The sequence below is a fragment of the Eptesicus fuscus genome, chromosome 20, assembly GCF_027574615.1.
Source record: "Eptesicus fuscus isolate TK198812 chromosome 20, DD_ASM_mEF_20220401, whole genome shotgun sequence".
In the NCBI taxonomy this organism is placed as follows: Eukaryota; Metazoa; Chordata; class Mammalia; order Chiroptera; family Vespertilionidae; genus Eptesicus; species Eptesicus fuscus.
In genome coordinates this window covers 3,315,074-3,340,399 of record NC_072492.1, presented here as the reverse complement: position 1 = coordinate 3,340,399, position 25,326 = coordinate 3,315,074, and the positions used below count along the sequence as shown (strand labels likewise).

Genomic DNA, 25,326 nt, shown 5'->3' with positions numbered 1-25,326 from the left:
AGGCTCCAATCAATGGGTGGTGGCGGCGGGCCTGAACTGGGGACTGGCTCCCTAGTAGTCCTGCAGGTTCAATCTCCAGAGGACATGCCAGGCACCAACGGACCAGGGCCACCAGCATGATCCCGACAGCGCTGCCGGCTTCCTGGAACTTGGCCTCAGACACTGTGGCCACTTCCCCTCCCTAGAAGCTCCACAAGGAAGAAAGGATACTGCCTTCAGTGCCAGGGGTGATCAGCAGTGACTGCTCTCCCTGTGCTTTCTCCAGGTCACTTGAGCCAGCCCTGCCCACCCTGCTCCAGATGAAGTGTGATCACTACACACGGAAGGATTGTAGTAAAAAAACAAAAACTGATGATCAAGAGAATGCCACAGTCAATGTCCGGAGTCCGGCTCAGGAGAACGGAGAGAAGGGAGAATTCCATAAGTTGACCGATGCCAAGATATTTCTGAATGACTGCCTGTCATGTGACAGTTGTGTGACTGCAGAGAAAGGAGTCCAATTTTCTCAGCAGAACACTAAGGACTTTGTCTCTGTTCTGAACCTTAATAAGAAATGTGATACCTCACCAGCACAAGGTGCTGGCAGTGTCCGTGCGTCTTTAGTCTCTTACTTTGCTGCTAAATTCAGCCTCAGTGTCACTGATGCATCCAGAAGGCTCTGCGGCTTCCTCAAAAGCCTTGGGGCGCACTGTCTTTGACATGAAGATAGCTGCGGACTTCAGCATCCTGGAGAGTCAGAAGGAATTTGTGCATCAGTAATGCCAGCACCGTGAGGAAGAGCCCCGGCTACCCATGGTGACCTCCGCCTGCCCTGGCTGGGTCTGATATGCAGAGCACGTGCTGGGTTACCCCATCACCCCCCACCTCTGCAGGCCAAGTCTTCCCAGCAGATCATGGGCTCTCTGGTGAAGGATTACTTCACCAGACTGCAGAACCTGTCCCCCGACAAGATTTTCCACGCCATTGTGGCCCCATGTTATGACAAGAAATTGGAGGCCCTTTGAGAAGATGTTCCCACAGCTTTGCCGGCGTGCTGACTGCATATTAACCTCAGGTGAAATTGTCCAGATAAATGGAGCAAAGTGACCTTGTCTCTAATGATGCCACTGTGGACACTGGAGACATGAAGGAGGAGGAGGTGAGGCTCCACGAGGGTGCCAGCTCTGACGGGTACCTGACATACATCTTCAGGCACATGGCCAAGGAGCTGTTCAGTGAGGACGTGGGAGTGCTCACCTGCCGCACCCTGAGGAACAGAGACTGCCAGGAGGTCATCCTTGAAAGGGACAGAGAGGTTCTGCTGTGCTTTGAGGCTGCTTACAGCTTTGGAACATCCAGAAGTGGTCCTGAAGCTGTAGAGGGCAAGTTCCCCTGCCACTTCATGGAGGTCCTGGCCTGCGCCGGGGATGCCTAAGTGGCAGGGGCCATGCCCAGGCGGAGGACGGGTGTGCAGACAGGGCACTGCTGCGGCAGATGGAAGGCATCTAAGCCGACATCCCGGTGTGGCCCCCAGAGACCAGCGCCCATGTGTAGGAGTTGTACCAGGAGTGGCTGGGGGAGGGGGGCGATTCCCCCTGAGCCCAGGCGGCCCTGCACACTGCCTAGCAGGGCCCAGCGCAGCCTGCCAGGACATCAAGTGGTAAAGGTCCAGCAGACACCCGGCCTGCAGGACCCCTGAGAAGGGGTGTCAGATGCGTGAAGGAAAGGCTTAGCATCTCTGTCATCGCTTTGGTTTTCAGAATTCCCTGCTTCCCATCTGTCGGCTCCCTCCCTCTGAGGGGTGCTGTCATCATCACATGGGTGCAACTGGAATATTGTATCTCGAGAGGATTGCCCCAATGTACGTATCCTTTTATCTGATGATGAAATAATCCCAAAGAACAAGAATGGAGACAGACTACTGTCCTTTAGGCTTAAAAAAATCCCCGGAAAGGTCCTGCGAAGAGCTGAGACTGGGTTCTGTCCACGTGTCTCAGAGAGATTGGATGAGGAAATGGCCCGGTTTGGCCCTGACTGTACCCACTTATGTTACTCTTGAAGGTGTCTTTGCCACGATGTGAATAAACTGCCACCTTTTGGAATAGGGGCTCATATTGAAGTCTGCATTCCCAACTTTTCTTGAAACAGATCTATGTTCTGTAGCTGTGGCCACTGTCCTGAGACCAGGTCCTGTCGACCAGGTCCTGTTGCTGGGAATCAGGGGGCACTGGAGTGGAGGGCCCCCCCGCCCCCCGGCCCCGTGCCCATTTACATTAAGGGATTGAGCTGAACTCACTTTGGGGGGTGACAGTTGTCACAGATGGAAGGGTGACAGGTGTCACAGGTGGAAGGATGGAGAATGGAGAGGCAGACACCCTGCTAGGTGCCTCCCTGGGTGGGGTCAGACAGATGAAGGCCAGCCAGCCCCCCCCACAATTGGGTGAGATAGCGTCCTCTGTGTCCATCTCTCACCCCATGGGCCCAGCCACTACCCTCAGCTCCAGGCAGCCCTCTGCGTTCCATGACAGCATGCTCTGCCCTCACATGCTGCTCAACCTAAATGAGAAGGAAGAGAGCAGTTGGCCCACGGACAACTACACAGAAAGATAGGGCTCATGGCTGGCGAGCGCAGTGGCGGTGGCAGGAGCCTCTCCTGCCTCCGTGGCAGCACTAAGGAGCAGCGAGCTGAGTGGTAAGGAGCAGCGAGCAGGCGGGCAGTAAGGAGCAAGGGGTCCCGGACTATGAGAGGGATTTCTAACTGTTGGCTTAGGCCTGTTCCCCACATCCCCTGAGGGGTCCCGAACTGCGAGAGGGTGCAGGTCAGGCTGAGGGACACTGCTCCCCCCCCCCCACTGCCCAGAGCACAAATTTCGTGCACCAGGCCTCTAGTCTAATCTAATAATAGACAAATATGCAAATTGACCGCACCTTCGCTACACCTAAGCCACGCCCACCAGCCAAGCCATGCCCACCAACCAATCAGGACGAGTATGCAAATTGCCCCAACAAAGATGGCGGCTAATTTGCATATCAAGACAGCGTCCAAAGAAGCCAAGAGCTGCAGAAGGGAGTAAAGCTTCGAAGAAGCAAGCAAGCCGGGGGGAGGAGAAGGGCGGGGCGGAGGCAGGGCCGGAGGCGAAGGGAAACGCGGGCGGGCTGGAGGAGAAGGCGGCGCGGGCGACAAGGGCGGGGCGGAGGCGGGGCCGGGGGCGAAGGGAAATGCGGGTGGGCTGGAGGAGCAGGCGAGGCGGGGGAGAAGGGCGGGGCGGAGGCGGGGCGGGGGAGAAGGGAAATGCGGGTGGGCTGGAGGAGAAGGCGAGGCGGGCGACAAGGGAGGAACGGAGGCAGAGTAGAGTACAGCAGGAAATCCTATTGCAGGATTTTTCCTGCAACGGGAAAGCTAGTATAATAAATAAAACTCTAATATGCAAATAGACCAAACAGCAGAACGAATGGTTGCTATGACATGCATTGACCACAGGGGGCAGACGCTCAATGCAGGAGCTGCCGCCGGTTGGGGCCTATGCGTAGGCAGCACCAGGCCTCCAGCCAAGGGGGTGCCAGGGCCCCCTACCCCCCCACACCTCGATTGCTCCACTTTCCGGTCACCCTGTAGAGGGAGGTGACCAGCGGCAGGGGACAGGGCTGCCAAGCTGCCAGCCAACGCAGGTGCCAGCAGGGGTCCCCCACTCGCCCTGCCCGTCACCCGACAGATTGGCCCTGATCGCTGACCAGGCCTAGGGACCCTACCCTATATATTGGGAACAGTCTCTTAGATTTAAAAATTAGAACCTGGCAAGGCTACTCTAACACTCAAAAAACAGGATGATGCAGCGATGACATGCGTGGACTCTAGCTTGCACATTTTGTGGTCAGCCCTGATTCTGACACTTACAACTGTATGATAAAGCCAATTACTTAACTTCTCTCTACTTCAGTTTTTCCACCCATAAGATGGGGAAAATGGTACTACCGCCTCAGAAGGTTCATGTTATATACTACTTTTTATAATCAGGGCAAAAAAAATGTAGCTGCCCATACAGCAGCAAGATGCCTTTCACCTGTATGAAAAGTATGGTCAGTGGTGCATACAGCATCCTGAATTGTGAGAGGGATGTCCAGGATTGGGCCTAAACCGGCAGTTGGACTTCTCCCCTAGGGGTCCCAGATTGTGAGAGGGTGCAGGCCAGACTGAGGGACACCCCTCCCCTCCTGTGCACGAATTTCATGTACCGGCCCTCTAGTATACTTACAAGATGATACAAATGATGTAGGGAAAAGAGCAGGACTACAGCGTTTTACATTAGAAATCTGTACTATTATTACAGAGCTTTGCTGTCTAGTGTGGTAGCTGTTGAGCTCTTTAAATGTGCCTAGTGCAAATTGAGATGTATTAAAAATGTAAAATATAATCAGATTTTGAAGACTTAGTACCAAAAAAGGTAAAACATCATAGTAGTTTTCTATATTGATTACATGTTTAAATGATATTTGGACAATTGGGTTAAATAAACTATATTGTTAAAGTTAATTTTAGCAATCTCTGTTCAGTTTTTTAATGTGGCCGCCACATTAAACTTAAAATTGCAGATGTAATTCATGTTATATTTTTGTCGCAAATTACTGGTAAAAAGAAAAGCACAGAATCAGGCTGGTAGAAACAGTCCAGAATGTTACCATTTATGGGAATGGTTTTTGTTTGGTTTTGTTTTTCCTTCTTTCTTTGTTTTTCAGATTTCATATAAATTATTTTTAGACATTAAAAGCTTTTACACTTTCAGTTTCAGAAGGTCAAGACAATTTGGTCTTTCCCTTTCATGCTCTGTAGAAAACTGGCTTTCCCAATGGTGGTAACACTTTAGGGAGGTCATTGAAGGAGTGAAATCTGTCCTAAACAACTGCTCTCAAGCATGGCTTCTATCACCACGTGAACCGTGCTCATTATCAGATTTTTATGCTGTATCATTATCTTTAAGGTGCTGAAAATAGTTCTGATACAGAAAGTGCTCCTTCTCCTTCACCAGTTGAAGCTGTGAAGCCCAGCGAAGATAGCACTGAAAATTTGACTTCTCGAGGAAACACTGAACCTGCAGCTGAGCATGAGTGTACCACTGAAACTGCTCCCAGTGCATCTCCCTCATCAGCTCCAAGTACAAAACCAGCTGAAAATGAAAGTGTGGTGACCCAGGCGAATAATGGTGTCACTGTTGAGATAGCAGAGCCAATGGATATTGAACATCAGGAGCACAGTGCTGACGTGACTTCCGTTCTTGATCTTCCCACGACTACCAAAGCAGACTCTGTAGATGTTGAAATGGGGGTACCTGAAAACAACCCGTCTCAAGTTGAAGGTGATACCAAAGAAAGGGACCCGGAGAAAGCCAGTGAGAAGACAGAGCCTGGAGATGACAATTTGGTGGTGGCTCAGCAGGTAAATGTCCAAAGGCCTGAACCCCCGTCAGACAATGATTCCAGTGCCACCTGCAGTGCTGATGAAGACGTGGATGGAGAGCCAGAGAGACAGAGGTGAGACTCATTCATTAACTATTATTCTATCTTTACTCTGTTGGTCGATGACTAAATCAGAGAAATGCTGTTGGCTACAGGAAGTACTGCTGTATAAACATCAGCAAATTAAAGGTAGTGTGTATGCTTTAAAATTTTTTTAAACCAATAACAACTGTGTGATCATTATTTTTTAATGAAAAAAATTGTATATTTTTTACATTAGTTGTTGCATGCATTCCATATGATAGCAGAAAAGGGATTTCATCTGAGAAAGTTGTGAACTAAAATAAACCACAGATGACTGCCATTACTAGTGATAGTAGTAGGATATGATGATGAAGGTGGATGCAAAAGGTATTTGTTCCAGCTTTTTTTGCTCTGAGAACCCCAAGGCTCACTGTACCCACAGTGTTAGATGTAAGAAAATATTGACATGAGAAACATGTTAAGTTTTCTAAAAGCATTTTAATAATTTAAATGTAAGTTAATGGTAATTATAATGATCACTTTTTTATCAGTTAAAATTTTAGATGCTTTATTTGTAATTTAAAATATCAGGTATAATACAAATTAATTTATAAATACTTTTAGTTATTCTATATAATAAAAAAGCCTAATATGCAAATTGACCAAACGGCAAAATGACCGGTCACTGTGATGCACACTGACCACCAGGGGGCAGACTCTCAATGCAGGAGCTGCCCACAGGGCCCAGGCCAGCCAAGGTGGGCGCCAGTGGGGGCCCCTGATTGTCCCGCCATTTGCCCTGCAGAGGGAGGTGACCAGTGAGTGGGCGGTGCCAGGCCAGCCAAGGTGAGTGCCAGCAGTGACCCCCCAATCGCCCCACAGATCAGCCCTGATTGCCACCCAGGCCTAGGGACTCTACCCTGCATGAATTTTGTGCACCAGGCCTCTAGTTAAATTAATATAAGAATATATCATCTTTATGGTTTTATAAAAAATTCCAGTATAAAACTATGTATTTTACAGAAATAGATGCTACTTTATGTAATACTGGAGGCCCGGTGCACAAAATTCATGCACGGGTAGGGTCCCTAGGCTTGGCCAGCAATCAGAGCAGATCGGGGCCTCCTGGCTGCCAGCCAGGGCCTGCCTTCATTCCGTGCCGCCCCCTGGTGGTCAGCACACATCATAGTGAGCAATTGAACTCCCGGTCTCCTGGTTGAACTCCCAAGGGAACACTTTGCATATTAGCCTTTTATATCCTCCTATCTAATAAAAGAGTAATATGCAAATTGACTGTCGCTCCAAGACACAAGATGGCCGCCCCATGTGGTCAAAGATGGCTGCCCCCATGTAGACACAAGATGGCCGCCACAAGATGACCTGCAGGGGAGGGCAGTTGTGGGAAGTTAGGGGTGGACCAGGCCAGCAGAGGAGGGCAGTTGGGGGTGACCAGGCCAGCAAGGGAGGGCAGTTGGGGGAGACCAGGCCAGCAAGGGAGGGCAGTTGAGGGGAGACCAGGCCTGCAGGGGAGGGCAGTTGTGGGCAATCAGTCAAGCAGGGAGGGCAGTTAGGGGTGACCGGGCCGGCAGGGGAGGGCAGTTGGGGGGGGGGGCAGGCCTCCAGGGGAGAGCAGTTTGGGGGGGGGACACCAGACCTGCAGTGGAGGACAGTTGGGGGGGGGATCAGGCATGCAGGGGAGGGCAGTTGGGGGGGGATCAGGCATGCAGGGGAGGGCAGTTGGGGGGAACCAGGCCTGTAGGGGAGGGCAGTTGGGGGGTGACCAGGCCTGCAGGGGAAGGCAGTTAAGGGGTGACCAGGCCTGTAGGGGAGGGCATTTGGGAGCTGGCAGGATGTCCGACTGCCCGTAAATGGGCGGTTGGACATCCCTCAAGGGGTCCCAGATTGGAGAGGGTGCAGGCTGGGCTGAGGGACACCCCCCCCCCACCCCCCCCCCCCCCCCCCCCCCGTGCACAAATTTCGTGCAACAGGCCTCTAGTATATAGATATTTGATTTCCTGGTGGTTCCTTTTCTTTGAAAGAAATGGAGTCACTTAGAATCACAGTAGAATGCTAGATTGATACAAATTCTAGAAATGAATTAGACTAAAACCTCATTTAACCCTTTGCACTCGCTTGCTTTTTTCTCGATTCCTTTATTCTACTCGGGATTTAATTTTTTAAATACCCCAGATTTTACAAAGCGCCGCAGTAGAATAAAAAACTGGAGTTTCTTTTCATACAAACTTATTTATTTGGATTTTTTTATATTTCAAATTATTGATACATTCAAAGAGTAATTTTAATCTCGACATCCGAGTGCAAAGGTTAATGAGAAACCCAATTTAATCCTGTTTTTCACCCCCCATTTTAATTAGAAAAAGGCAAATAAGGCACTCAGCAGATAGCCAATTCTGTTCATAGTGTATCTTGCTGGTGGTGTTGTGCTTTCAGTCCATAGCCAGTATATTTATATCTTATTTACTCTAGAATGAGATTTAATGCTAGAATAATGAGATCAAGCATCATAGTGATATTTTTCCAAAGAGATTTTTATATCTTAAATACTAGAATTTTAATCAACAGGAATTAAAATAAGGGTTCCTACTTAACCATTGGTTTTTCCAGAAAATTCAACCATCTCGAAATCGTTTCCCCTCACGTCATTATAATCTAGATTTTACTTGTCCCAGACTTTGACTGGGATTAGCATGAGTGGATTTAAGCTGTGTTGTCCTTTTTTAGGTATTTTTTAATGAAACATCTAATCTAAAATAAGGATTTTCTATGTTTTGCACTATTCGTTTTGGTAACTATATTTATAAATGAAGCAAAAATTTGGATAGCAGTTAATCTAAATGGAGGAGCATCATAAGAGATGAGCAGGACAGTAGTCTTGAAAATCAGAAATTTATTGGAAATATATGGTGGTCTCTGAATGACATTTCTGAAGTCAATATCCCTTTCAAACTATCAAAATAATGCTTTCAATTTTCTACATCTTTAATATCATCTTTATTCTCATGTAAAATGTAAATTATTTTCTTTTATACATTCTAATTTTCTCATCAATTTATACCTTTTAAATGTTACCTCCCCCAATAACTGACAACATTTGGAAATATAATCAGGCCCGTAAGGTGTGGCACTATTGTATACTAGTAATTTTCTAAACTCAAGTGTAGTACTGAAAACGAGTGAAGCCAGTGGAGTATAAGATGGCAGATGCTGTGCTAAACGGAGGAGCTACAAGGGCAGCTGCTGCAAGTTAGCATGTTCTTGCTCTGTGGGAATGCTGGTTTCACGTTACCATTTCTTTCCAATTTACGTAAGAAACCAGGAGTCTGGAATTCTGGGTGAAATTCTCAATTTTAAAAGGACAGTGGTTTATATAAATGTTTTTAAAAATACTCTGTGATCCTAGCAAACCATTTTGTAACAGGTAACTAGTTTGTAATCTGTATTAGTGGTAAATTAGTACCTAACATTTTAATAACGGCATTTGCTCAAACTATTTAGTTGGTTAGATGCAGATGATTAAATTCAGATAAATTTCAACCTATTAATCCGTATTAGATTTTTTTACCAGGGTAATTAGCATTATAATTTCTCTGTACTGTACAAATATCTTGTAAGGTTAATGTGATGTGTGTGTGTGTGTGTGTGTGTGTACGTATTGACTTAGAAGGATTTATGGTGATTATACTAGTATACAGGGTGTGGCAAAGTAGGTTTATAGTTGTTTGTATGGAAAATAATACAAGAATATACTCGGTGTTTCACATGCTCACAACTGTAAACCTGCTTTTGCCCCACTCTGTATTTAAAGTCTTAAATAAGAATATGTTAACTTCTTTTTTTATAATTGCCAATTGCAGAATGTTTCCTATGGACTCAAAGCCTTCAATGTTAAATCCCACTGGATCTATACTGGTCTCATCCCCAATGAAACCAAATCCACTGGACCTGCCACAGCTGCAGCATCGAGCTGCTGTTATTCCACCAATGGTAAGTGCTTAATATGAGTAAGAAAAGTAAAGTTGAAAAACAAAGACCTGTAGACACATTTCTTCTCTCCTTTAATCAATACTTGATTTTTAAAGAAACTATGGTAAAAGCCTTGGCTAGGTGGCTCAATTGGTTGGAGCATTGTTCAATCCCTGGTTGGGGTGTGTAGGAAGGCAATTGATCAATGTTTCTCACACTGGTGTTTCTCCTCCCTCTTCTCTCTCTAAAAATTCAGTTAAAAAAACACACACATGTCCTCAATTGAGGATTTAAAAAAATTGGGGTACTAAAATTTATCATCAACTATTTTTAAGTGTACTGTTGAGTAGTGTTAAGTATATTCATAATTGTTGTGAAACAGATCTCCAGAATATTTTCATCTTGTAAAGCTGAAATTCTATTCCCATTAAACCATAACTCTCCTTTTCCCCATCTCCCAGTTCCTGGTAACCACTGTTCTACTTTCTGTTTTATGATTTTGACTACTTTAGGTACCTCATATAAGTGGAATATAAGTATTTGTCTTTTTATGACTGGCTTATTTCACTCAGCATAATGTCCTCAAGATTAATCATGTTGTAACATGTGTCAGAATCTTCTTCCTTTTTAAGATTTATAATATCCATTTTGTTTATTTATCTGTTGGATATTCGTATTAGATTCATTGTGATGATTGATTGAGATGGTCATTTCTATGAAAAAAAAACACAAACGAAATATAATTCTCTAGCCATAAATATTAGTAACTTCTGCTTTTGATTTGTTTGTTTTGCTATAAGACAGTAGTAGAATAAATAGGTTTTGAATATTTAGAATGAAGTATAGAGTATGGCTAACTTCAGTATATAATTCCAAATCTAGTTTTATTTATATTTTACCTTCAAGTTTGATTCCCTTTTGGTAGTGAATTCCAATCTTGGGTATTGTTCTTTTACTTAGTTATGTCCTATCTCCTGCTTTATTGTGCCCTAGCCAGTTTTCTCAGTGGACAGAGTGTTGGTCCTCGGATTGAAGGGTCCTAGTTCAATTCTGGTCAAGGTTATGTATCTCAGTTGCAGGCTCAATCCCCTGCCAGTCAGGGGCGTGTGCAGGAGGCAACCAGTCGATGTGTCTCTCACATCGATGTTTTTTCTCTCTCTGTCTCTCCCCCTTCCTTACACTCTCTCTAAAAATTATAGGAAAAATATCCTCGGGTGAGGATTAACAAACAAAAGCACAAAAAATGTGTTAACTCATATGATAATTGGGAAAAGTTAAGTGTGCGTATGTGATAGGCTCACAAAAAAAAAATCATGAAACATTTGTTATTCATCAGTTTCTTCAAATGGATATTTATTGAATATCTACCCAGTTCAAGACAGCATTTAATGCTGTATGGAATATACACATATTATAATCTCTGACTTCAAAAAACTTAGATTGGTTGTGATCATAAGACATAGAAAAAAATCATAATAAAAATTAAAATGAGACCAACCAGCGTGGCTCAGTGGTTGAGCATCAACCTATAAAACCAGGAGGTCAAGGCACATGCCCGGATTGCGGGCTCAATCCCCAGGAGGGGCATGCAGGAGGCAGCCAATCAAGGATTCTCTTTTACCATTGATGTTTCTATCTCTCCCTCTCTGAAATCAATAAAAATATATTTTTTAAAAAATTAAAATGAGAGAAAAGGAAAAGCAAAAAATTAAAAAAAAATTTTTTTAAACATTTAAAATGAGAGCTTCCTTCTTGTTGAGACATGTGAATAAGATTCGACTTAGGAAATAATACTTTGGTTAGACCAGAACACTTCATTTGACTTTTTGTAGCAAAATAGGAAAGGCCATGTTTACATATAAGCCAAAGCACAAAAGCAAGAAAATTATGTGTGTGTTAACATTCAGTGATATTTTTTACTTATAGTACAGAAAACACCATGGAAGTCTTTAGATAACAGCTTCTAAAAAAGGTTAGGTGTTGCCGAAACCGGTTTGGCTCAGTGGATAGAGCGTCGGTCTGCGGACTGAAAGGTCCCAGGTTTGATTCCGGTCAAGGGCATGTACATTGGTTGCGGGCACGTCCCCAGTGGGGGATGTGCAGGAGGCAGCTGGTCGATGTATCTCTCTCATCGATGTTTCTAACTCTCTATCCCTCTCCCTTTCTCTCTGTAAAAAATCAATAAAATATATTTAAAAAAAAAATAAAAAAGGTTAGGTGTCTACTTCCCCAGGATTATTTTGTATTCATGAAATAAAGTAGTTGTTCGTATGGAAAGCAACATAATAATAAATAATAATACAAGAATAAACTGTTTCATTTACTAACAAATGTAAATCTGCTTTTGCCCCAGCCTGTATAATGGTTAGGGATAACCTAATCGAAGAAATAACACTTGATTTCTGACTGGAGGAGAATTGATATGTTAATGAATTAGTTGTGGGAGTTGAAGAGATTGATTAGTTAAGGATGACTGCCAGTGTCTGGCTGAAGCTGCTGAGGTTCAGTTTTCTAAAATGGAGATCACTGTAGGAGAAACATTGAGTTTAGAAAATGAAAAGTTCAATTTTGCATATAGGTTTTGAGGAGCTTTGAGATATCCAAGTGGAGTTGTTAGGCAATTTTTCTAAGTGTAGACTTTGGAGGAAAATGTTTTAGAAATAGAAATTTATGAGTTGTTAACATATAGATGACCTTTAAATCCACAAAAGAGGATACCGTTACCTGGTGAGAGTATAACTGAAAAAACACAGGTTCAGCTGCCTGCTGCCACAAAAGCCAAATTTGTGAGGCAGGTGTTGGTGCAAAAGGAAAGAGGTTTCATCAGGTTCCATTTGACCTAGGAGACATGGGAGAATGGTGGACTCATATCTCAAAGACCACTCTCTTCCTGTTCAAGTCCACCATTATTATAGGGATAGGGACTGGGGAGGTCTTTATTTTTCCCCCCATTCAGTTATCTTGCTAGCCTTAGGTGCAATGCACTTGGTTTGCAATTTTACAGATTGGATATCTTTCTAGCTTTTGGTGTGCTCAGTGTAAGAACCTCCTCTGCTGCCATCTTGGCCAATTGTAGAGACTCCCTGATGCTCCAACTGACTGACTGTGGTAACAACTTCCCCTTCAAAACTCTGGACCCTTGCCCTAGCTGGTTTGGCTCAGTGGATAGAGCGTCAGCCTGGGGACCCAAAGGTTCCAGGTTCAATTCCGATCAAGGGCACATGCCTGGGTTGCAGGCTCGGTCCAACGTGCAGGAGGCAGCCAATCAATGATTCCCGCTCATCATTGATGTTTCTGTCTCTCTTCCTCTCCCTTTCTCTCTGAAATCAATACAAATATATTTAAAACAAACAAACTCTGGACCCTTGTAATCTTACAAGAGTAAATGGATGAAGGTCTCATCTTCTGTAGTTTCTTCATAGTCTTACCTACCCGTGGGTCCAGAGATTCTTACTGTCTACTAAAAGGAGAGGGGGGTCAGGAATGGAGGAAGCCTTTACACGAGGGAGGATTGCTGTGAAGGCGGCATACGTGGTTTCTAGAGGGTGGCCCTGTGACAAGCGGAGCTGGTATTCTGCTTTCTGTTTCAAAGCCAGTGTTGCCGACGGGCTGCCACAGTGAAAGCTCCTGGGCAGACAGAGCAGGTGCTGGGTGAGGGTGTGCCGGTCGGCAGGGGTTGTAGTGAAGTCAGAGACCGGAGAGACGAAGGGATCTGCCGGGTCTAATCTTGAGTAGGGCTCTGGGTGGCACACCCAACGGCAGGACACGTTTGCCAAGGAAGCCACTTTCTGGGGAATGCAGACAAAGGCGTTGTCAGTCTAAGCCTGGGCATAGAGTGGAGCAATTGTAAACAAAATAATAAAAGGAGAAGTAATGTTGCCACTTAGCTGTGGGAGGCGCTGCTCCTTCCCGAAAGAGGAATTTTAAACCTCTCGGGATTGCAGGTCCAGTTGCCCCTCGCAGTATCAACAGCAGCAGCAAACCCGAGTCCTCCTCAGGCAGCACCGGCTTTACCGTGAGGGTGGGTCCAGGCTTGATTCCCGTGAGCTCTGGGGAAGAGGGTGTCGTCAGCAGGTCATCACAGGGACTGGCCCATTGCTCGGCTAACTTGAATCTTCCAGGTCTTCAGTAAGACAGTCTCCAGGCTGGAATGGGTGTAAGGGCTCGTCAGTTAAGTAGATAGACCCGCAATGAGCAAACTTGTGCAAAATTGTTAGTGTTTGCCTGGGCTGTTGTACATATTATTTGATGTTTGATTGCTGTTCTAAATCTAAAGGAGGTGCTCCTAAAACAGACACTTGGAAGGGTCTTTCATAAACTGTTTGAGAGGACTTAATTTAAGCCCCACTTCAGAGTGCTGCCCTAATCGGGAGCAAGGCAGTAGGGAGTGCCTAGTCGCATTTCAAATGTGCTTCCTGGCATATTTCACCAGGGTCTTCTTTATTCTGTGGTTCATTTTCTTTTTCTTTTCTTTTTTTTTTTTAGTTTTTATTTATTGATTGATTTAGAGAGAGAAACATCAATTTGTTGTTCCACTTATTTATGCAATCATTGGTTAATTCTTGTATGTACCCTGATCAGGGATCAAACCCACAACTGTGGCATATCGGGATGATGCTCTAACCAGCTGAGCTGCCCGGCCAGGGCTTGTGTGGCTTATTTTCTCAGTCTTCCCTGTAGATGGGTCTCCAAGATTCATGCAGTTTCCATTGAGTCTGTAGTGCCTGTCCTATCTCCTGGGAGATTTCTGAAGTAAACAGCGGTTCAGTGTCACTTTGAATGGTGTAAGGAAGTTGAAACCTAGGGATTATTTCTTTGAGTAGAAGTTTTGCTACCTCAGTTGCCTTCTCAGTTCTAGTGGGGTATTCCTCTATCCATTCCGTAGGATGTCAGAGGTTGCTGCTAGTGCCCAGAGGCATGGCAGCCATCTTGTTGTCATGTGATCTAGTTTCTTTACAATAGGCACATTGATTGGCGCCTAGTGGGTCTTTCCCTTTTCCTTTCGGATCCCACCTCTCCTTCTGGTTGCCCCGCACTGTTTCTAAGGTGACAGTGGCCTGCTTCAGTGTCCTTGTTTCCCGGGCATGGTAAGCTCGAAAGGCTCTGTCCACCAGCTGGGAGGGATTAATTCCCAACATCTTGTCTAAATGCTTGAGCTTCCTTTTGATCTGCAGGCACTTTGCCCAATAAAAGTCACATTTACCATCTGGACATTTTCTGGTGCCTGTGGGTCAATATCAGTGTGCTTTTGATAGGCCTGATAGATCCTTTCTAAAAATTCAGAAGGATCTGCATTTGGTCTCTGTTGAACAGCGCATATCACATTCAGGCCCTTTTGTCCAGGCACCCCTTTCGTAAGCCTGTCCTATATGCACTTTCTATAATGTTCTAGGGAGTCTAGGTCCCTGCTGTTCAGGTCCCAGTCCCTGCTGTTCAGGTCCCAGTTGAGCTCTGTCAAGGGATTTGCCCTGGCTGGGTGGGGGATCCCACTGAGATTCTCTTGATGGAGGTGATGAGCTTCTCCATTAGCCTGATTTAATATAACCAGCCACCTTTCCGTCAGCTGTTAGCAGGATGTTAAGAAGAGCCTAGACATCTGCCCAGTTTGGGTGGTGAATGGCAAAAGTGGATGTGATAAGATCTACCATTTTCTGAGGATCCTCCCTGTATGAGGTGTTGGAATTCTTCCAGTTCATTAAATCTGAAGTAGAAATGGAGTGTGGGCCTTAAGGAAGCCATCAGACTGGTCTTTCTGGTTTATTCGGCTTATAGGGTATTGCCTCAAAGGGAATTGTCCTGCTCCAGGTAGGGATGCTCTCTGGCCAAATTGGGTGCCCTGCCAGGACATTGAGGGGGAGTCCATTTCTTCAGCATACGGGGTGGGCCTGCCGCCCCTCTGGCTCTATCTCAGGGGCATCAGCAGCGGAAGTGGGGGGCGGGTGAAGGGGGAAATCCTCCTGCTGCTAACCCTGGGTCCCTCGGTTGCTGGGCATTAAAGAGACTCATTTCCTTTCTTCTTTTCTTCTGTATCTTTCTATTGGAGGGAGTTTTGGAGCCAGTTCCCTTCTCTGGATCATTAAGTTGTTCCCTTTCTTTGCCGAATCCTTAGCCTATAAAAACATGAACACCTGGACATAAGGGATTTCATTCCATTTCCCTGACCATTGGCAAAACAATTCCAATTGTGTGATGGAGTAGTAATTTAGGGAACCTATTTTTCCCTAGTATAAAGGATACATAGGCCAAGCAGTGTTACAGTAGAAAACCAATTCCTTCTTAGTCATTAGACCATAGCTGTACAAGGACCAGTCTTCTAAAATTCGGCCCAGTGGGCTCCCTTCAGGAGTCGAAACAGAACACCCCAATGGCACAAAAGTACAAACCCAAAACCATAGCCATAGCCAGACCCCAGACAAAGTGGGGACATATGAACAAAAATTGGATCCCTAATTCCGTTATTCCAAATGAGTACTCGCAAGCAGCTCTTACTGTCTTACCTCCTGCCAGCCGACGCCACAGCAGTGCTAGCAGGACCCCAGTGGCATGAAGCCCGAGCAGCACGAAGCCTGAGCGGCAGGGAGAGAGGACCCTGGTGTGCAGTCTTGGAGTTCCTCTCCCCCAAAACCCGTTTCCTTCCACCAGCCAAGCATTTCAGGTGGCTGACACCTAGAGAAGGGGTGCAGGCAAATTCCCTGAGAAAAGCTCTTGGCAGCTGCTGGGAAGTCCCACAGTCTCACTGTCCCTGGGCCGGCCTGCCACAGGCCGCTGGAACCCCACCCGAGCCCTCCAGGGCTTGCTTGAGGTCCATGCTGTCCCAGCAGAGTCCTCAAAAACTGTAACTGAACAAAAAACAAAAAACGGACGTTTGCCTGCCTACTGCAACGAAAGCCAAACTTGTGAGGCAGGTGCTGGAGCAAAAGGAAAGAGGTTTTGCCCAGCAGGGTTGCTCAGTTGAGTGGAGTCCTATATATCATAAAGATTCTGGGTTTGATTCCCGGTTAGGGCACATAGCTAGATTGTGTGTTCAATCCCCAGTTGGGGCATGGTGCATACAGGAGGCAGCTGATGGATATGTCTCTCTCAAATCAATGTTTCCCTCTCTCTCCCTTCTTCTCTCAAAATCAATAAAAACATATCCTCAGGTGAGGATAAAAAAAAAAAGGAAAGAGGTTTTATTTAGGTGCCATACAACTTGGAAGAACAGTGGACTCCCTGTCTCCAAGACCATTTCTCTTTCTTCCTGCTCAAGCCTCCTGTTCGTATAGGAATAGGGAGGGGAGGGCTTTTTTTTCTTTTTTTCTATCCATTCATCTTCCTAGCTTTTGGCACATTGTGGCCTTTCCATTCATATTTCTAGATTTATGGCCTTCTGGGGCCCTGTCCATTCATCCTTCTAGTGTTTGACCCCTCAGTGAAAGAACTTCCTCCTGTCGCCATCTTGGCCAACTGGGGAGACTCCCCTGTACTCCAACTGATTGTCTGCGGTAAAAAGAGGACATTGAGAGGAGGGGTAAGGACGAAGGGCTGAGCTACCAAGGATTTGATCATCATAAGTTAGTAGCAGACAGTGTTTTAATTTCTAATTTGATTTACCTTATTACAACTTTTGTGATTTATATTGTGTTCATTTCTGAAAGTAACTGTTTAGCATTTTAATCATTATACTTGAAGATTATTTCAGTTAAAACATGGTAAAATCACTTTGACCAGTAATATAACAGAAATAAGCATTAGTTGCAACAGATGGTAATTATTATGTTGGTCATGGCATATTTAATTTTTTTCCTTCCTGTAGGTGTCCTGCGCCCCATGTAACATGCCAATTGGAACCCAAGTGAGTGGCTATGCCCTCTACCAGCGACACATTAAAGCGATGCATGAGTCAGCACTCCTGGAAGAGCAGCGGCAGAGGCAGGAACAGATGGATTTGGAATGTAGAAGTTCCACAAGTCCCTGTGGCACCTCCAAGAGTCCAAAGAGAGAGTGGGAAGGTAGGTAGAGCTATCATCACAAAACTGGCCTAAAAGGAAACAAAGTCATACTCAAAGGTAGTGGCCTTTGTGCTTTGTAATTTACTATCGTATTAATTGATACATTATACTTTTTCAGAGCAGATGAATTGACTTCAGTGAAATTATTAAGTAATGTTAGTATTATTGAATTTTCTGCTGTTCATTTATATGTATAAAAAACCATGCTTTATGCTCGTCATCTGAGTTTTAAAGAATGAATTGTTATCTTGTCCTCCAAACAAATCACAGTGATAGGTTAATACTCTAATTCTCTGCAACTTTGTGTAGTGTATAGAGGCCAGTCAGACCTTGACTTAACCCTCACCCCAGCATTACCAGTTGTGTGGCCATGGCCAAATCCCTTAACCTTTTTGAGTTTTAGTTTTCTTCTTTGTGAAGTACAAATTTTCTATCTACCTTGAGGGGATTGTAACCCATAAAAAAAAAAGGAACATTCAGCCCAACCCACATGGCTCAGTGGTTGAGCATCGGCCTATGAACCAGGAGGTCATGGTTCGATTCCCGTTCAGTGCACATACCTGGGTTGTGTGCTCGATCCCCACTGTGGGGTGTGCAGGAGGCAGCCCATCAATGATTCTCTTTCATCACTGATATTTTTCTTTCTCTCCCTCTCCCTTCTCTGAAATCAATAAAAATATATTAAAAAAAAAAAAAAGAATGAACATTCAGTATGGTTTTATAACACATGTTCAGCCTTATTTCTTATATATATATATATATATATATATATATATATATAACATATAATGTAATATAATATTGCATACTAATTAATATATTATCTACACTAATAAAAGAAAAATGCAAATTGATTGTACCTCCACGATGCCCACCAGCCAGTCAGGAGTGAGTATGCAAATTAACCCAACAAAGATGGCAGGTTAATTTGCATACACAGGCGCTGAGCGGCTGGGGGCGGGACACTTGCGTCGTCGCCATGGAGATGACACAGGCATTCCACACTGCCCCAGCCACTCTGAGCCGGAGCAAAGGCGGTGCTGGCAGCCAGGGAAAGGAAGGCCCATTCTTGCACGAATCTTCGTGCATCGGGCCTCCAGTCCATATATACATAATAGGCTAATATGCTAAGTGTCCGACTGGTTGCTCTGACGCACACTGACCACCAGGGGGCAGATGCTCAACGCAGGAGCTGCCATGATGCGCACTGGCCATTTACAGAGAAACAGTACTACGGACCTGGCACCCGCAAAGCAACACTTGGCTTCCCCCAAGTGGGACACAGGCCCTGCCACCACCCTGGAGTGACAGCTCACCAAATCACAGCTGACGCTGCCAAGATCCCATGGCGAAAAATGCAGCCCACAGCCCAGCTCAGCCCAGAAACAGTAGCTGTGAGCACCGGGTAATAACATCACATAGCAATGCCCAGCTTCCTCTCCCTAGTGACTAGCCTCCTTGGAGTTTCTTCAGCCCAGAAACATGACTTGCTTTATAGCCAGGTGGAAACATTTTACACTTTAACCAAATGTCTGTGAAGTGTTTTCCCGTGCCTCATCTCATTTGATCCTCGCAGAAGTCCTAGAGTAGGTAGGTAGGCGACTCAGTGGAATCCTATTTTCTTTTCATTAGCCAGAAAATGGAGATTTAGAAAGCTTAGAAACTTGACCTTACTGAAAAGAAGTAAGAAATGGTGGACCTTGAAAATGACTTCAGGTTTTCTCACTGCACAGAATATAGTCAAACACTGCTGCAGTTAAGTATTTTACCCTTTGCTCTCCCTGCATGATCTACAATAATAATCTGCTTTGTGTTGATATTTACTGCTGTGTTGTTGACAGTTACCTGAAAGAGAAGTTGGGGTGCTTCACTGGGCTGGAAAAAGTTTAGCTATGTCAGAAAGCAGGTCTAATTAAGCAAGTTTATTGTGTGTGTGTGTGTGTGTGTGTGTGTGTGTATATATATATATATATATATATATATATATATGGCTAAGTTGACTTGCGCTTGCACATGCGTGATACATATAAAGCTCTTGCTGGTGCCAGTCACACACGTATGTTTCCATCTGTCATTGTCGATAGTGAATTTGGTTGACACTTCTATTATTAGAGAAAGGGTGAATAGCAATATTAAAATGTTTCTTTTAGTTAATTTTCTTTCAATGTACTAGGCCACTAGTTATGTAATAATAATATAAATAGATACCACAAAGGTACTGTTATCATTGTTATATCACTGTTATTTCAAGAGACAGATTTGAGATATGCATGCTTTTTTAGTTGGTACATGATACATATTTCTTTTAAAAGAAGAAAGGCAGTGATTTCTAAAATTTAGTAAGTTTTGGTATGGTTGGTTATTAGATGGCACATGTGTCCTGGTGAAAATTTATGGTCTGTGTGCTACGATAGTAAAGTGTTCTGTGATTATGGTTTAGTTTTTTTACAGTCATTCAGAAGACTCTTTGCAAGTACCTTTTATAGGTAAGAGCTATTAGCTGTAGAATGCCATGCATTTCAAGGGCTGTTTAATGTAAAACAGGAACTGTGGTACTTAACTGATCCTGCTGACTCCCACCCCAGTCACACTAATAATGAGTTATTAGTTATATGACACGTTGAACTGCTTATATTAGAGTTTTAAATAGGAGATTGTTAATGTTTAAATGTAAACCTTATGCAAGTAAAAATGTGAGCCAGAGTATAATACCCACCAAGGCTGGGTATGTATTAGATGCTAAGTGAATATTTCTCGAATGAAGGTAAAAACATTGATAACTTTGGGTTTTTACTATATTGTATCTAGAAAATTCTTAAACTCTAACTCAGTAATTGACATAATGTGTCAGTAATTACTCAGTAATTACATTGAAGAAATTAATTAAATGAACCACAAAGTATAAATGGATTGAGCAGAAGGACCTAAAAGCATTTAAATTATGAGAACATCTGTCATGATAATGATAAATTATATAGAACCTGAGACCCAGTGCATGAAATTCATACACGGAGCGGGGTTGTCCCTCAGCCCAGCCTGCACCCTCTCCAATCCAGGACTGCTGGCTCCCAACTGCTCGCCTGCCTGTCTTCCTGATTGCTCCTAACCGCTTCTGCCTGCCAGCCTGATCACCCCCTAACCACTCCGCTGCCAGCCTGATTGATGCCTAACTGTTCCCCTGCCAGCCTGTTTGCCCCCAACTTTCCTCCTCTGCCGGCCTGGTCACCCCTAACTGCCCTCCCCTGCAGGGTTGATTGCCTCCAACTGCCCTCCCATGCTGGCCTGGTCCCTCTCAACTGCCCTCCCTTGCAGGCCTGGTCCCTCCCAACTGCCCTCCCCTGCTGGCCATCTTGTGGTGGCCATCTTGTGTCCACATGGGGGCAGGATCTTTGACCACATGGGGGCAGCCATATTGTGTGTTGGAGTGTTGGTCAATCTGCATATTACTCTTTTATTAGATAGGATAGAAGCCTGGTGCATGGGTGGGGGCCAGCTGGTTTGCCCTGAAGGGTGTCCTAGATCAGGGTGGGGGTTCCCTTGGGGTGTGGGGCAGCCTGGGTGAAGGGCCTGTGGTGGTTTGCAGGCTGGCCACGCCCCCTGGCCACCCAAGCAGAGGCCCTGGTATCTGGTATTGATGTATCTTCTATAATTGAAACTTTGTAGCCTGGAGCGGAGCCAGCCTTCTGCTCGCTCCGTGAATGCAGCCATTTCTGTTGGGACTTGTGTATCTAATATAATTGAAACTTTGTAGCCTGGAGCAGAGGCCTAGGCCAGCCAAGGCTACAGAAGCTTTGCTTCCTCCATTGCCTAGGGGCAACCCTAGCCTCCTGCTCTTTCCAGCTCTGTGGCTGCCGCCATTTCTGTTTGGATTTGTTTATCTTCTATAATTGAAACTTTGTAGCCTTGAGTGGAGGTTTAGGCCCGTAAAGGCAGGCGGAAAGCTTAGCTTCCTCTGTTGCCAGGGAAACCCAAACCTCCCTCCTGCTCTCTGTGGCTGTAGCCATCTTGGTTGGGATTATTTGCATATTTGCTCCTGATTGGCTTGTGGGCGTGGCTTGTGGATGTAGCAGAGTTAGGGTCAATTTGCATATAACTCTTTTAATAGGTAGGATAATTTAAAAGTTTGTTGATCTAGTTCTTCCGTAAATGATTTAGAATAAATTTTGTGAGGAAGAATTAAAACCTAGAAAAAAATGGCATTCAGGTGGTATTTGCTGAATTCATGCTAAAGGTTAACACTATTCAGTTAGTAATATCTGGATCATTCTAATATATATATATATGTAATTTAGGACCTCAGTATTTTTTCTTGATCTACTTTACAAAATGGGTTATATTGGGAGCTGGAAAAACTGAACCAGCTTAGAGCCCCAAATTCTGAGATTCCAAACTGTGAACTGCATTTCTCTGTGGTCAGTATACCTTTTAATCCATGGGTTTTAGACTCGAATGGTATCCTAATTTTTCATCATAATGCAGTGGTCTTATATTCTTGATTAATATGACACCAAGGTTTTTATTAATATGACACAAATTTGGTTCAAGGTGATGCTCTACAAACTGGGATGGTTGATTACATTTTATCCCAAGGTTAAGTTTTGTTTTTACTAATCTGCCTAATATGTTCATTCAGTAATTTATTTAAAGGTGCCTGAAGTCTCTCCTGAATTTATAGCTATCCTTTAGTTCACTGTAAAGAATAATCTTCCAAATAACATTTACATATTTACAATTAAATTGCATGTTTCTGGAATGTGTGACACAAATGTTTTTAATGCAACATCATAAAGTAGTTTATAGAATGTTAAATACAGTGAGAATGTGATTTAAGTATAAACTATCACTGGCTATATAAAACAGGCTGGTACAGTCCACCTGAATTAGGACCATGGTTTTGATTTTCCTTTCATGGTCTAATTTAGAAAGTAACAGGCAGCACCTGTTGTCCAGCTGTTTATATTCATTTTCTCTTAATGTCAGTGGTACAAATAATTATTTTAGATGTGCCCTTGTTAAGTGGTATAAAAGCTTTTCCATCTATAGAAAGCTTGAAAAATATTTAGGGAACAATTGCTTTATTTTTCCAGTAACATTTACACAAGTTGACCCTTGCTTTAGTTTGAAACCTTTTTCATACAGTGAAGGAACTCAAATTTACACATGTAGAGACAGAGTCAGAATTGAACTTCTAATGCTGGTTAATAAAATCTAATTGAAATAGTAGTTAATACTTTTATGCAACTAAATGTAGTTTATTTTTGTTATTTATCTTTTCAGTTCTGAATACATAATGATTTAAATAGCTGTAATAGAACCATATAAATTTCCATTTTTGTTTTTTTCTTTAACAACTACTATGATAGAGTGGATTTTTCCATCTATCTTCTATCTATATAAAAGCCTAAGCGACCATCGCAACCAAAACAACCAAACAGGCTGTGTTGGGTGACCAGGCCGGCAGGGGGGTTAATGAGGGACGACCAAACGACTGAACAGCAGGCTGCGTGGGGCGACCAGGCTGGCAGGGGGGGCAGTTAGGGGTGATCAGGCCGGTAGGCAGGTGAGCGGTTAGGAGCCAGTGGTCTAGGATTGTGAGAGGGATCCCGGATTGGAGAGGGTGCAGGCTGGGCTGAGGGGACCCTCCCCCTGCTTGTTCATGAATTTTGTGCACTGGGCCTCTAGTCAATATATGTGTGTGTGTGTGTGTGTGTGTGTGTGTGTGTGTATGTATGTATATATATATACATACACACACACACACACACACACACACACACACACACATATGACTAAGTGACCGTTACGACTGGATGACCAGCCAGTAGCTATGATGTGCACTGACCACCAGGGGGAAAATGCTCAATGCAGGAGCTGCCCCCTGGTGGTCAGTGCACTCCCACAGCCAACCTCCCACGGCCAGCCAATCTCCCACAGCCCCTCCCCCCGGCCAGCCGGTCCGGATTGGGACTGGGTTAGAAGGCCCCAATCGCTGGCCAGGCCAGAGGACCCCACCCATGCATGAATTAGTGCACTGGGCCTCTAGTCCTAATAATAAAGAGCTAATATACTAATTAGAAAGAATGACTGCGAGGGTCAGCTGAGGCAGTGAGGGGCTGCAAGGGCCAGCCAGGGTGGCGAAGGGCTGCGTGGGCCGGCTGGGGCAGCAAGGGGCTACAAGGGCCGAGCCCCTTGTAAGAATTTTATTTTTTAATATATTTTATTCATTTTTTACTGAGAGGAAGGGAGAGGGATAGAGAGTTAGAAACATCGATGAGAGAGAAACATCGATCAGCTGCCTCCTGCACACCCCCTACTGGGGATGTGCCCGCAACCAAGGTACATGCCCTTGACTGGAATCGAACCTGGGACCCTTCAGTCCACAGCCCGACGCTCTATCCACTGAGCCAAATTTCATACATCGGGCCTCTTGTACCAATTTCGGCCCCTTGTACGAATTTCATGCATCAGGCCTCTAGTATAATTATAAACATACTGGAAATGGCAAAATAGACACCAGATTTATCATACACTATCTTGTTAAATTCTCCAGAAGTGATTTTCTTTGGAAGTTGGTTTATTTCATAACTTTTCACAGTGTTAGAATACTTACTAATCTAATTATATTAATACTAGAGGCCTGGTGCACAAAAATGTGTGCACTGGAGGGGTCCCTCAGCCTGGCCTGCGCCCTCTCACAGTCCAGGCACCACCCCCATAACCCCGCCTCTACTGCCGCCCGGCCTCCCTCTGCAGGAGGCGCCGCCCCCATCACCCCTACATTGATGCCCAGCCTCCCTCTGTGGGAGATGACCATTCAGGCCGATCAGGGGACGGTGCTGGTCCTCTCCATCGCCCCTCCGCCGCCGATGATCCCCGCCCCCTGCCTCCCCCATCGCCGTTCCCTCCCTCTGCCCACTGGCACATGCCTTGGCTGGCCTGGCACTGTCTGCTCACCAGCCCTGCCCCCACCGACTGGTTGTTCCACCATTTGGTTGATTTGCATAATACACTTTTATTATATAGGATGTCAAAGAAGGGAGAGTACAGCTATCCTAATGGATGCCCCAGAGGCATCTGAAAGTCAACACACAGTGCTTCAGAGCGGCACCAATGTGCTGTGCTCTAGAGGTCAGGGCAGGACTTAGATTGCTTTTGAAAAATTCCTGGTCCTGTGACCTTGCTTGGGCAGTTTGGTGTGATTGAGCCTCAGTTTTCTCATCTGTAAAATGGTATCAATGATCTCACTGGTCATGAGGGCTAATGATATAATTCATGTGACACATGGTGCTCTGCACATAGTACATACTGAATATTAGCTAATCTTACCTAATAATAGACAAACATGTAAATTGACCATACCTCTGCTACAGCCAATCAGGAGTGAGTATGCAGATTAACCCAGCAAAGATGGTGGGTTAATTTGCATATGCAGGCGTGGCTATGAGAGGGGTGGGGGTGGAGGGAGCTGCAGGAGCAGTGCTCCGGCCGGGAGCGGGGACTTGCTGGCACCCGGGCAGCCCGGGAGCGGGGACTTGCAGGCTCCTGGGCGGCCAGGAGTGAAGCCAGGGGAAGGAAGGCCTATGCTTGCACAAATACCTTGCAATGGGCCTCTAGTCCTATATGATAAAGATGTAATATGCAAATAGTTGTTACGCTGTGAAGTGTAACGACCGTCCATGTGACGACTGGATCACGGATCACCAGGAGGGTGGGGCAGCGAGCTACAAGTGGGCAGTGGAGAGGTACAGGAGGGGGCAGGGCAGCAAGCTATGAGGGGGTGGGGGGAGGGGCGGAGGGAGCTACAGGAGGGCGGGGCAATGGGCGAAGAGCTACAGAGGGTGGCAACGAGCTACTGGCGAGCTACTGGTGCACAGATTCGTGCGCAGGGCTACTAGTG

The 25,326-nt window shown here is 45.1% G+C and overlaps 1 protein-coding gene and 1 pseudogene across 1 annotated transcript in view; both read left to right on the top strand.

The window, feature by feature from the left end:
- The window catches only part of NCOR1 (nuclear receptor corepressor 1), a 207,516-nt gene that overhangs the window by 134,257 nt on the left and 47,933 nt on the right, over nucleotides 1–25,326 (top strand). The window contains exons 21-23 of the mRNA XM_054709719.1: nucleotides 4,956–5,505; nucleotides 9,330–9,459; nucleotides 17,234–17,429. Coding sequence (XP_054565694.1) covers nucleotides 4,956–5,505; nucleotides 9,330–9,459; nucleotides 17,234–17,429 — 876 coding nt within the window. The remainder of the gene's footprint in view (nucleotides 1–4,955; nucleotides 5,506–9,329; nucleotides 9,460–17,233; nucleotides 17,430–25,326) is intronic.
- LOC114227968 (nuclear prelamin A recognition factor-like) lies at nucleotides 292–1,605 on the top strand (annotated as a pseudogene).